This window comes from Electrophorus electricus, chromosome 20 (assembly GCF_041902795.1).
Source record: "Electrophorus electricus isolate QZ-2024a chromosome 20, ASM4190279v1, whole genome shotgun sequence".
Taxonomy (NCBI): domain Eukaryota; kingdom Metazoa; phylum Chordata; class Actinopteri; order Gymnotiformes; family Gymnotidae; genus Electrophorus; species Electrophorus electricus.
In genome coordinates, this window is record NC_137516.1 from 7,111,009 (window position 1) to 7,125,000 (window position 13,992).

General features: G+C 40.7%; 1 protein-coding gene and 1 long non-coding RNA gene across 13 annotated transcripts in view; one reads left to right on the plus strand and one right to left on the minus strand.

Moving 5' to 3' along the window:
- LOC113590955 (serine/threonine-protein kinase WNK2) overlaps nucleotides 1-8,997 on the minus strand; it is a 48,010-nt gene extending 39,013 nt beyond the window's left edge. For 10 of the 12 annotated variants that reach the window (XM_081703724.1, XM_081703721.1, XM_081703722.1 and 7 more), the window contains exons 1-2: nucleotides 8,695-8,997; nucleotides 7,353-8,183 (exon numbers count right to left, since the gene is read on the minus strand). In XM_081703724.1, the coding sequence (XP_081559850.1) occupies nucleotides 7,353-8,015 (663 nt within the window). In that variant the 5' untranslated portion in view covers nucleotides 8,016-8,183; nucleotides 8,695-8,997. Of the gene's footprint in view, nucleotides 1-7,352; nucleotides 8,184-8,382; nucleotides 8,608-8,633 lie in introns of those variants that run through there. The other 2 variants (XM_081703714.1, XM_081703713.1) reach the window with 2 other exon arrangements.
- Nucleotides 8,998-13,397: 4,400 nt separating this feature from the next.
- Nucleotides 13,398-13,992, plus strand: part of LOC118242957 (uncharacterized) — a 40,804-nt gene continuing 40,209 nt past the window's right edge. Inside the window, exon 1 of the long non-coding RNA XR_014118772.1 lies at nucleotides 13,398-13,497. This is a non-coding gene — a long non-coding RNA (uncharacterized LOC118242957). The remainder of the gene's footprint in view (nucleotides 13,498-13,992) is intronic.

Sequence of the window (13,992 nt, forward strand, 5' to 3'; positions counted from 1 at the left end):
AGAACTAATCCCGCGCAAAGCGAAGTCGGACCCATTTCTGTCTTTAGATGACGCTCAACACAGGCTAGCGATGCACTCGCACTCATTTACACGCTCAGACGCAGGCGTGACAGTCGTATCCTTCTCCCCTGGCAAAGTCTCCTGCCCCTGAGCTTTAGCATGCGGCACAGGATGAAAGGGGGCGCACGAGATGAGGGACGACACACGAGGTAGCGGGAGGGAGCGCGAGCGCGCAAGGATCTTGGGTGGGACGGACCAGCGCACCTGGCAGTGAGAGACCGCTCTCTCTCTCTCGGAGCAAGACACGACTGCCACGCGACTGGCGTGCTACTGACAAGGCGGCGGAATACGTCAAGCGAAACGATAATTAGCTTTCTTAAATGCAGCACTTCTCAAATTAATTCAGGTTAGGTAAGAAGCAACAGGTGTGGCCCACAAACACGTATGGTGCTCGCTCAAGGCATAGAGCTAAGGGTTGTAGCAGAGAGAAAGCAAGTGAGAGAGAGAGAAGGATCAGAAATGGAACTTATCCTACAGCATAGTGATTTACTCCATTTGTTGCATGGGGGTTTTGGATTATATGCAACATGCATTTCAAAATTCTGTCTTTCCTCAAGTTCTAACAGGCCTACCTTAGCTCACGTGCTAACGTTCGGCCCTGTTCTGAGATCAACTCTTCTCGCCCAGGGAAACAATGACGCAATCTTCTCTCCAGAGAACCGTGGGGTCGGCTGGGGCAGTTAAACGGTTGGACGAAGCCAGACCGCACGATCATAAAGGTATATTACAGAGCACAAACAGAAGGTGAGGGTGGGCATAGCTGGGGATCTAGGTAGAGTCCAGCTGAAAGCGGCAGTTGCCTTGTGAGTGCGGCGATCGGAGACAGCGAGGCCCATCTGCTGCTTCGTTACTTGCTCGCCCGTCTCCAGGTGCAATCCCTCCATCTTTCCCCTCCGACATACCATCAACCTGTGGCACTCCTTCACCACTGAGCTACTGGCCTTCCTCCATCAGGCTGTCTTCCCTCTCCACCCATAAACTGCGCTTCAGGTTTAGTCGGCTCTCCACGCACCTGCCTAGAGGAAGAGCAGTTAGAAGACAGACGTGCAAGGCGTAGTGCTGCCGGCGCGCCTGCTCCCTTGTTCCAGGCCCCGCCGCCCGAAAGGGGTTTATTGGGCACACACGTGCCAAGCACACTTGCAGAGCCGGTAGGCTGGACCACTTGACCAAGCGCCAACGTGTGGCCCCCCGAGCTCTGGCCCTAAAGCGTATGTTTTTTTGGTGTTCCTGTACAACTGGTTTCAATCTGGTTTCACTGTGCAACTACACACACACACACACACACACACACACACACACACACACACACACACACACGAAAAGGGAATTAACTTGGCAGGAGAAAGATGATACTGTTTGATTACTGCAACCAATGGTCACTGAGACTAAGACCTGCACAGTGTGTTATGAAACTGGAAGCTATAACTTTAAGCCGCATCACAGTTTAACACAACAATGCAGGACAGCATGAAGAAATAACATGTATGTGGGTATAAAAATGGGGAGCTTGTTATAAGTTGCGGTTAAATTTCAGACTTATTGGATGATGTAATTTCTGTACTCTAATGTAGATTTCAACTGAAAGAAAATCTAATGTCATTTTATCAGGTCTATGAGAATGTAAAATACTACCCTCCCCAATCACGACACTGGCATACAAAATATCTGAAAAACAAACATCTGAGCTCCTGAAGAAATCAAGCCCACAGATCAAAGATGGTGTCCTTCATTCTCACTACATAGCAGCAGAGGTCATCCCTCAAATGGCTATTTTAAAGCCCATAAACACACATTTAGAGCTAAAGCTTAGCAATGAATCATTTAATTAGTCATTTACCAAAGTAAGCCTGAATATTGCTTTACTGATTCAGGTTAGTAATGATGGAAAATATAATGGGTAGAATTTAATCTCTTCAATTCATTCAAATGCAGCACTAAATCTCCAACTGAAGCTCAGAAACGAACATTTACAAGTGGGGGGGTGTTGCTCAAAAGTAGGTCGGGAAGCCATTTTGATTTTTTGACAAAGACCATTTCCTCCTCGCCCCAACAAAAAAAGTGCTGCCTCCATACTGAATAAGCTGATCTCATGTGCGGACATGCATACATACAAGCAGGGGTCGTGCCAAGGTTCCCCGAGGAGGCATATGGCCATGTTGCCTCTGTGACGGAAAGACAGAAGGGTTGGTGGGCACCCCTCCACCACCCACGGCTAGCGACTGGGGCAGCCACGTGGTGTCATGGCGACGTTCAATACATTGAGTTCTGCTGCAGGGGTGCCTGGTGATATTTTGTACACTTTACAAGAATCAGAAGCATCACCTAATTGTCCTTCTACATCGGTGGCACTGCTGTGGTAAGGGACCTATACTATATTCAGAAGGTTACGCTTATTTTATTCCATTTAAGTGAACTGGAAGAAAATGGTAAAGGAAACTGTGATGGATGTGACGCATACAAAAAAAAATAAAAAATGCAAAGGAAGCTGAAATCTGAGAGGGCGCTTTCGCACTCCATGTGCAAAAGTGGGGGGAAAGGACGTAAAAAGGAAGCCCGAATAAGAAACTGAATAAGAAGCTGTTGCTAATCCCAGCCAAAAATACAAAAATAAAAAACATTGCTTTGTTTTCTCTTCTATACATTTGCTTTACCATTTCTGTGAATTGTGTGTCCGCAATTTCAAATCTCACCAACCTGGACTGCCCTTGTTTCAACACATGGAACAAATTGAGCAGAGAAAATACTAGGCAGAATCTCTGAAAACCCAAGTCAAATACTGCAAGACCCCATATGGATTCAGTTTCAATCACGTTAAGTGTTCTCTGGCACATTCAAATAATAGATTATGCATTCGTGTCATGTTAATTAAAAGCACTAAGCAGACTAAGCAGGTGCAAGTACAAGAGGACATTCACTGTAGTCTACACACATCTTAAATATTAAATAATACTCAGTTTGTCTTATTTAGGTCTGTGTTGTATGTAAGAGCAAGTGTGTATGGGGATGATGGGAGACAGACAGACATGTGCACACATGGACAGAGACCCCAGGCATTTACACACAAATTAGCATCCAGAAAGCGCAAAGCTGTCTGTTTCTGGAGGACTATCCCAACACTGTCACACACACACACACGCACACACACGCGCACGCACACACACGCGCACGCACACACACGCGCACGCACACACACACGCACGCACACACACACGCACGCACACACACGCACGCACACGCACATATGTACGAGCACACACACAAAAACACCCCTTCAGCAGTCTTTGGGTGTTTCTTCAAAATGGTGAGTTTCCCTTTACTTTGTATCTGAAGCAAACAAACAACCCGAAATATACACTTAAGGCTTCTAAGGTCTCACTACATCTTTTCAAAAACACACAACTCCCAGTATAGGATGTATATTTTGAGTTCTCTCAGCTGTTTCAAACAGCAATGTCATACATGGAGCACAGCTTCCTGCTTCTAGCACAGACGTAGCCAAAAGAATAAAATATGATTTAAATAAAAGCTGATATAAAACATGGCTTTTTTGTCCAAAAAGCCTAATGAAAGATGAACACAATGCTACATAATTTGGCCCTCAGGGTGCTGATGCACTCTGCTTTAGGCATGTGCAGTTAACTCCCAGGAAACAACAAAAGGGCTTTGTTTTCCTAGCAGGTCACCATCAGTTCCGCTGACCACTGAAGCAAATGGATGTATGCTCAGAGTCCTGTTTTTCCTATGTGGATCACTGATTTAGCTGGACAGGATTATTGACTATTTGGCATGATCCTGGATTTTTCCACTGTTTGAAGCTGTTGTCCCCGTTGCCAACATAAATTCAGAATCTTAAAACCTGCATGGATCAAGCAATAGCCCTGATCAGTGTAAACAGCATTAGATCACGGTACAGACACACAATTATAAGCATGTTTGCAGTATACCTCTGAGATTGCTGAGATCTGACAAATCCCAACAGTTCCCTTAGTTGTTCCCTTTAGTTGTTAGAATGACAAAATTGTGTATATGGAAAAACTTTGTAGCCTAAAAGGATATACCGGTTTTCTAGGCCCATGCCGCTTGTAAAGGTTTCCACCAGTGCCTGTGACACAATATAAAGACTCTAGTGAGGTGCAAGATTAAGCCAGTGATAAATTTGAACACATACATGACACATTAGTTTCATTTCCACATCAGCTACATGCTGCCAGTTATTTTTCGGTATCACAGCAACTTTTGCCATGTTGCCTGTGGCAGTTTTCAGTACATTAAATACCTTTATAATCTTCCAATAGTGTCACTTGTCCTACCAGCAAAAGGAAACAAGCTCTTCCTCTCACCGGCCAGTCATGCATATGCTGACCACAATTTAGAGCCTCAATCTTTATACATTTTCACGCAATTCTCTCAAACAACTCAATCTGGCTATTCTATCAGGTTTGCACATTTGGTTGAAGAACTGAATTTGCTATACAAAAGGCAGGGCCTAGGTCACTCAAACAACTTAGCATCTGTGATGTAGCCTTCATTTAAAAGAAAGAAGACAAAAAGAGCTAAGCAATCATAAACTAATTTGAAACACCATTTAAATTTACTGCATTTAGACACTTCTATCTAAACCGACTTTCAAATATGACTGAATACAACTTGAGCATTGAGGATCAAGGGCCCAACAGTGGCCTCTTGGCAATATTGAGGTTTAACAGGCAACCTTCCTATTACAAGTCAAGAACATTAACCACTAATTAAAAGTAAAAAGGGGCACAGATTATCCTTTCAGGGCTCCATAAAATATTGAAGAGAAAATCATTAGCGTCCAAATGAGAACAATGAGATCAGACACTTGGCTCTGCCATTTCTACCATCATACAGCACCCAAAGGTAAAACCAAAAAGACAACTGCAACACAACTCAGACTTGCCTGGATCTCCCAAATATGCTTTATAGTGAAGCTAATGTACTCCATTGGGATGAATCAGATGGATATTAGCAATATGAGCAGCATTATGCTGTAATATTATTAAAATTAGGCGAACTGTCATATGTAGAGATGTATCCTTACCCATATTTTACAAGTGACACCCAAGCACTGAACCTCAACTTCCTGCTGAGGCTGGCTACTGTTACTAACACCATCAGCTAGGGTGATTTGGATATCGATCCCTTTGTGGGATTTTGAATTTTGTGGTTGGCAGGATAAATGCCTTGGAAGCAGCACCATGTTTTAATATAGTGCCCCTGCTTAATTCATTTAGGCTTACACAGACTGAGTGTCACTCCTGATGCTGTAATCTGCATTACTGACCCATCAAAAAGGCTGACCAACTGAATTGGAAATGTTGGTTTTAAGAAAAAAAAAAAAAAAAAAAAAAAAAAAAAAAAAAAAAAAAAAGCTTCCACTATCAAAATAATTGAAGATGGTTTGATAGCCCCACCTTGCCCAACACTTAAATAAATGTAAATATTTTTAGTTATCAAAAACCATGAATAAATCCATTAAAACAACACACTGGTATCTAATCACAAAACTTTAAACCTGCATGGCCCCAATGTTTCTATAATGCAATAGGACATGAATAGGCTTCATCTTTCGTTCACTGTCTGGGCTTTTTTAAAAATGAAGTCATAAGGCAGAAAAGTTCATTCACCTCAAACACATATGCAACAACATGCAAAGAGGGAAAAGTCAGACAGCATCCATATGTTTACTTAATCTTTTGATTTAATAACAATAAATTATACTTATTCCATCTCCGACAACAACAAACCGGTTTGTATTGGCAAGAGTCTATATTTTAAAATAACTTTTTGGTTACATGCACATGTCCAGGAATCAGTGCAGTGAATGTTGCGTTCACCTGAAAGTGGGGATGATTTTAATATTGCAGAAATACAAGGATGAACAATGTGCCAGTCCCTCAGGTTCACTGAATCAATGTCATGTCATATGGAGAGCCTTTAAAAACTGTGAAAGGACATTGAAGGAAAGGATAAATCTAATGGGGGGGGGGGGGAGTGTGATTGGAAAACTGTTCCACAAAAAAATTAAATGCGTTCTGATTTAGTAATAGCAGGAATCAACATAACCGCCCTTTCACTGTTGGAAATGTGCTATTCTAGAAGTTTGTTTCAACACACAAGCTGTGAGGATTTTGTTCACAATTTTTCTACATTTCTCTAGTTTGATGACTTTTCAGCAATTGAAAATGTAAATAATCTGAACTGTTTAAGTCTTTACGTGCAACACCATACTTTTGATGGTATACACGAAAAAGTTTCACTGCTGTTAATGAGGCAGTAATCAATTTAGAGGTCTTTGCCAATTTTTACCAGAGTTAAGCAATGAAGGACTCCAATACCTTTCAATAACCAGCCCTCCATCCAAACCTTTCCCCAGAGTCTGTCCTTTTGTGGACACACTTTGTGCTTAGCCTACATGTCATGTGTGTACAAAACAGATTAATATAGCCAATATTAATATTAAAACATTTAATGTAGCCAGGCCATGTTAAACTGAAGCCGCTGATTACAAAACCCAGAGAAGGGAACTACAACTGACCCCCAACCCTTTAGTTTAGTGACACCCATTAGGATGTAGAGGCAGATTTGCTAATACTTCTAAAACAAAAAATAAATAATAAATCCAAGAGTACATCAATCAACTGAGCGGAAATAAACGATGTACTTATAAAAAAGTATTGCAATAAGAGCTAGAATATTGCTTTGTAAGGTCTCTATTCTTTTTGGCAAAGAACTGTAAAGTTGTGCATAAAACATTGTAAAAACTATGGAGTGCATATGATCCTCGATTACATATTTCTCCTTGACTGGCAACAGTCAGTCAGTCACCTTAGGGCAATTGAATTGAGTAAATATGAATGTGGAAGTGAGTAGACCCTGAGCACAGAAACACATGTCTAACTATCTGCCACTTAACCAGTTCAACAGTAACGTTCATCTGTTGTCCTGACCTGCCCATCGCTGTCACAATATAATTATACCCTTGCCTAGAATAGGAAACATTTCTACAAAACATGAAGTATTGCTTCTGTAGATTTAAGGAATGTCGTACTCTGTGCGTACATACAGGTACATATTGCTGTATGATGACCATGTGTCTTTTTTTTAAACACTAATCAGTAATTTCAGTCTTCGGTTGTGTAGATGCCCTGTGGCATACAAGCAACAAACCAGTAACGTGCAATTACAGATAAAATGTTACCAATAAGTGTCCTTACATTCTTGTTCACAAAAGGCATTTTTGCAAGTTAGTATTCTACAGGACTACGTACCTGAAGTTCACACCATGCCACCTCCACCCACGTATCGGTGTCCAAGCCTTTATACACGGTCTTGAAAGAGCCCCTCCCAAGTTCAATGTCAAACTTGAGAAAGCGACCACCAGGAGAGGTGGCTACTGCCTTCATCTCGGCCTCCTCCTCATTTTCTTCACTGGCGGTCTTGATAACGTTTTTGCCATCATCTGCAGATTCAACATTAAACGCAGAAAGTATTCTATCCTTCTCATCGTCGGCGCCGGCGCCGGCGCTTTCCGCGGCCCCATCCTTTTGTCTCTCTTGGCTCTCGGTACCAGACCCGTCTTGCAAACTCGAACGCGCACCCCTGGTTCGGTCCACTATTGTTCGCAGGTTGATGTTGAGCGTCTTGCTCTGATTATCACATTCAGGTGCCTCGTAAGCCGGATCGTCATTGTCCGCGAAGCACAAACTTCTTCGGATAAACCTTTGACGCACTCCTCGCTGATAGTTCGACAGAGGATACGCGCTGGGGTCGCTGCCTCCGCGAATCACGGCCGAATTGTTATCCATTTTATTGACGTTCCCCTCGCTAATGGTCTCATAAATATTTATGTATAGTTCACACTGTGAATTGGGAACAGAAGAATACTTTGATACCACGGGACCGTCGGATTGTGGTCCGTCTCCGGACTCCATGGCGATATTAAAAATGTTCACTTTTCCCCCCAATTCACATTTAGCGACGTTGTTTCCGACTTCACCGCGTTGGAGCTGCAGCCAAGAGCCTGCAGCGTCCGTGCGCTGACGCAGTTCCTCAACATGGGGCAAGACAGGACGATTTCAGGCTTTCACGTTCACAGTGATCTGCAAAGGAAAAAAACATTTAGGACTGTGGTAAATTGAATGACGAAATCACAAACTAATCGCTAAGTACCTAAGCCAATATACACGGAGGCTGCAAAAGGTGAATTAGACTAATTCACGTATATAGATATGAAATATAGTTAGCTGGGTTAGCTTTCTGTAGACAGGTGCACAAGGCGCATAAGTGAACTACACCAACCTACGGGTGATGTCCAGTATCAGAAACAAATGATCAAGCAACTATCCGATCTAATAAATCAACTGACCCCCAGAATTTGTTCACGTTCTACACTGTGTAGATTATTGACTCTAACGAAACACCTGCAGTTACTCATTTTGCAATAATGTAAGCTAGCTAGCAGCTAACGCCAAACTCAACCCCGGTCCTCGAGTCAGCCTCAGCGCTGATGTGATCTGAAGTGTCGCAAATAATTATGTTCCTAGTCAAACCTTTCCAAAAATCCACCTTAAACTGAAACGAATTTGGGGAGGATGTGGAACGGCCGTTTACTTCGTTTTTGGGCGTCCATGAAAATAAATAACGTCTTGCGTTGTCTTGCAGTGCGTGCTGTCATTGAGGGAAGATATCCTTTACGAAAAGCAGCAGTTAAACATGAATTCTGGCTTTCAGAAAAAGCTACTCTCGACAATAAAGCACCACTGGACCCGAAAGACTGCAATGCCTCGCTTTCTCACGAATTTTACTGCGTTCGTCCGTATTTGCGCTTGTCTGGGTTTAGTAAGCTCGCCTCCACGCCCATGGTAACGACGGGCGAATTCACCCAATAGAAAGGCACGATTCGCTCGAGACTTGTCGCCGTTTGACAACGGCGGTGAAGCGGGAGATGAGCGATGTAACCTGTGGATGCAGTCCGCGCTAAGACGGAAATGGTACATTCCGAAGGTTCCTTTCTTTCCCCTATCTTTACATGCCTCGATTTAGAATTCCAAGAGAAACCAAATACGCATAAATGTCATATGGGTTTTATAAAAACAAACGTAGGCTATTTGATGCCATTGATCTCCGTCCTCTCAACTGTTTTTGTAAACATCATCGTATTTAAAAGGTGCGTATCATGTAATGTATTTAGATTATATTGTGATATACCGTGGAAATTAGCTTATATCATGAATCGCACTTTAAGTTCTCATTAAGTAGTTTAGGATTGATTTCTCCTTCTGCCTGACAGAATCTTAGAACTTTATATGGTCACTTCTCTCTCTCTCTCTCTCTCTCTCTCTCTCTCTCTCTCTCTCTCTCTCTCTCTCTCTCTCTCTCTCTCTCTCTCCCACACACACACACAGAAACACACGCACAGCAGAGAAAAGACCAACTCTGTTAAAACGTACTTCATCAGAATTTCAACATTTTCAGTAATTTGTTTGAAATTCAAACCATAAAACCGATGCTTATATCATGATCACGATTTTATAAATTCATTTATTTTTTATCACTGTTGCAGTCATTAAAGTTTCCACCTACAGATTTCCTACTTAAATGTTTATCAAAGGAGTTTGGTTATTCATTCAAGCTTATACATTTAATTATAGATTTAAACATGGCTGAAGCTTTAAGACACTGTGATAATAAAGAAGGGGACCTAGAAATCAAATTACAAAAAGCTGTTTTGGAAATAACCATCAGAACTGTAATGATAAATATATTGGTGACAACCATTTGCAACTAACTTGAGATAATGATAACTGCTTTGAAAATTCTACCTCTTCACACCTTTAAATATTTTTTTCAGAGTTGCAGATTTAGAGTTTCAGTCTCTGCTATATGAATCACCTTACTGCATTTATTTTTAACAACCAGCTTCACAACCCAGAACAAGTAGGTTGTCAAAATATATCTTAAAATATATCTTATTTTAGTGGCACTGATTAAAGAAGATTATGATGAAACATTAGACAAAAATCCTTTAGCCTCTCCTTCAGTCTTTGTTTTAGCAATCTTTTTCAGCAAGAAACAAAGTGTATTTCATTTGCTATAGCCTTGAAAATATATTCAAACAAGACATTTGTATTTTAAATGTAATTTAAAAATATGAAATTTATCCATTATTGTGAAATGCAATTACATTGAATATTCTTTATCCAACTCTAGTATAATGTAATTTCCCTTTTATTTTAAACCATTTAAAATTACCAATAGCTCATTATCAGAATGTATAACCTGTATCGATGGCCAAACATATGTGGAGAACCATCTAATAAACTAATAACTAAGTTCAGGTATTTCAGCCACACCCATCGCAATGAAAATAAATCACAGTCAACCCAGGCAATCTCCACAGACAAATATGGGCAGTAGAATGGGTTTTAGAAGAGCTACTGCCGTTATACTCAATAAAGCCAAACTCAATGTAACTCTAATCATATTTTCTTAATTTAGCTAGTTTGTGATTAGCGTCACTTGACAATGTGGACTGACTCAATTATCTCTTAAAGCTCACCAGGTAGCTAACTGGACCGCTAATAAACCAAGTTGACCAGCAGCAGGCGTGGTTCGTTGCATCCGAAATGTAACAAGTGGTTCCTGACAGGTTGGCATGATGTATCACAAATATATCAGAGTTTCTACTTGCTTAAAGTTAACATGAGTGGGAAGACAATATGCATGTTTTACTGTTGCGAATGGTCCCCATCTGTAGATCTGCATTTTTTTAATGATACAGTGTAATTTTATTATTTATAAAATTAGAAAATTATTTCACAAACCCCCTGGCTATGGGTCATGGTCCCTCAAGGGGACCCCACTTTGAGGAACCCTGGAAGCATGCAGCCACTACACTCTGGAGCAGTGCAGACCTGGAGTGGTGAATCCTGCTTCGCCATATGGCAATCTGATGCACAAATCTGGATTTGGTGGATGGAAGTAAAAAAGTTACTTATGAAGATGCAGCTTTCTACTGCCATGCCTTCAGTAAGTCGAAGTCAAAGTCAAATTTATTGATATAGTGCTTTTTACAACAGATGTTGTCACAAATAAGCCTCACAAATGTCTGAGTCCAAGCCCCCAGTCAGCAAGCCAATGGCAACAGTGGCAAGAAAAAACTCCCTGATAGCATGAGGAAGAAACCTTGAGAAGAACTCAAAGGGGAGGCCCATCCTCCTCTGGCTGACAATGGTCACCAGAATAGAAACAATATAGACAATAAAGAGCAGAATAAATAATGAAAGAGAAAAATAAATAAATAATAATAAAATGTAAAATAATAATAATAATAATAATAATAATAATAATAATAATAATAATAATAAAATATTTATGTTTTGTTCAGTTTTCTTGAAGTTCTAGTCTGGTCCTGATTGTGTGCAATATAATGTGCAAAGATGGACTCTGGCAGCATAACTAAAAGGAAAGAGCCAGAAGGAACCACAGGCATGTGGGAACCCTGGAACATCAGCAGTCCGCCGCTCTCAGTCAACAAACTTGAGTGACAAAAGAGAGGTGAAGTGACAGCTTCATAACATCCCAGTTTACCATAACTCTCAATGCCCATGGACCCCCAGATCTACACCTTTACCCAAGATGTGAAGTAGATAATAAATTGCATGATGGTACAGAGAGGTTTTCAGTCTAGTCTTAAATATATTGAGACTGTTTTTAAGTCTCAAACATTTACAGGAAGGTTATTCCATAGTGTGGGAGCTTTACAGGAAAAGGCTCTGCCCCCTTCAGTAGATTTTCTTATTTTTGGTACTAGTAAACAGCCATCACCTTTTTATCTAAGCAGATGTTGTGGGTTGTAATGCACTAGGAGTTTGCTAAGGTACTGTGCGGCAAGACCATTCAGTGCTTTGTAGGTCATTAGAAATATCTTATAATCAATATAAAATATTGATTATTACTGGGAGCCAGTTTAAAGTAACTAAGATAGAAGAGATGTGATCAAATTTTCTAGTTCTTGTAAGAACTCTGGCTGCTGCATTTTGAACTATCTGGAGCTTGTTTAGTCACTTAGTGGTACAGCCAGATAGCAAGGCATTACAATATTCCAAACTTGGAAGTGATAAATGAATGGACTAGCTTTTCTGCATCATGTGAGGAGAGCATGTTCCTAATCTTTGCAATGTTCCTGAGGCAGAGAAAGGTGGTCCTAGAAATATTATTTACATGAGCTTCAACTGAGAGCCTGGGATCCATAATCACTCCAAGATCTTTCACTGTTAGAGAAGATGTGATTGGGAGACCATTGAGGTTCACTGAGTAATTAGAGAGAAAGGACCTAGCTGTCTCTGGGCCTAATGGAAGCACCTTTGTTTTTTCAGGATTAAGTGAGAGAAAGTTTCTCAGTATCCAGTGTCTGACAATCCTTTATGCATTCCTCAATAATACTAAGCTGATATAAGTCCTCTGGTTTGGCTGAGACATATAGCTGAGTATCATCAGCATAGCAGTGGAAACTAGCACAATGATTGCGTATAATGTCACCTAGAGGTCGCATATATAAAGAAAAATGCAGAGGCCCTAGAACAGATCTCTGTGGAACACTATAGCTAACCTTGTTGTAGGTTGAGAAGTCTCCATTTATGTTAATAAACTGGTAGTCACCGACTAGATAAGATTTGTACCAGGAAAGGGCTATTCCCCTAATCCTAACAACATTTTTGAGTCTATCTAGTAAAATGTTGCAATAAATAATGTCAAATCCTGCACTCAGATCAAGCAATATAAGCAAAGAGACCTAACCCTGGCCAGAAACCAACAACAGGTCATTAACTACTTTAATCAGTGCTGTCTCTGTACTATAATGAGGCCTAAACCCTCAATGAAAGGCTTCATGTATCTGGTTCTGATTCATGTATGAGCTTAGCTGCTGAGCTATAGCTTTTTCTAGGATCTTGTAAATAAATGGAAGGTTTGAGATCAATCTGTAGTTTGACAGCTGACATGGGTCGAGGTTAGATTTTTTGATAAGTGGTCTGATTACTTATCATTTTAATGATTTAGATACATAGCCAATGTTCACGGAGGAGTGGTTTGTGTGGTGGAATTGTAGTGGCGTATATTATATTATTGCTGTAATTGTATTGTTATAAATGAACTTCTTTCGCAAGGTTATTTAGGTAGAGTCGACTGTATAGACATATAGCTAAGATAAACATTCACACGCATTATAAATTCAGAAACAGTTGCCGAGAAGAGCTGCCATTTCCTGAGCTGTCTGCCCACTCTGCAAGAAGAAACCCTTACTACCGCTGAACATTCGAGAAGGACTATTGTACATGCGACTTGAGTTTTGGAATGATGGCAACGAACAGGACTGACCTAAATGTACACGCGGACATCGGCAGTGCTGTCGAGGTAGGGTGTATTTGAAGTAATCTTGCTAACTGTAGTCTACTAAAGAGAGACAGTAAGAGAGGAATATAGTGGATTTGTATCTAAACGCAGTAATCTTTAAACTGGAGCTACGTTAAAGAAACGTAGTTCACTTGTGTTTCGTTGCACTAAATTAGCCTATGTAGTTGATGAGAAACCTTTAATGAAAAACCTACGTTACTTCTAATTATCATTAATTTCGAATATTTAACTGATTGATCCAAATTGATCATTTAAGTAGCAGGGGGTTTTTTTTCATAGTAACCTCATGCAAATGTTAGTGGCATATCTAACGCCCATAACAACTGCATTTACGCAGCACAGAGAACATAGACGCACCATCACTGTTGTTTCAGGTGCTAAACAAACCACTCCCACTTCAAAGGCAAGAAGTAAAAAAGTTCATTTAACCTCCCTGTCAAATAAACAGAAATATTTTCTAAACGTGTTCTAAAGTTTCCATCAAAATAATTTACA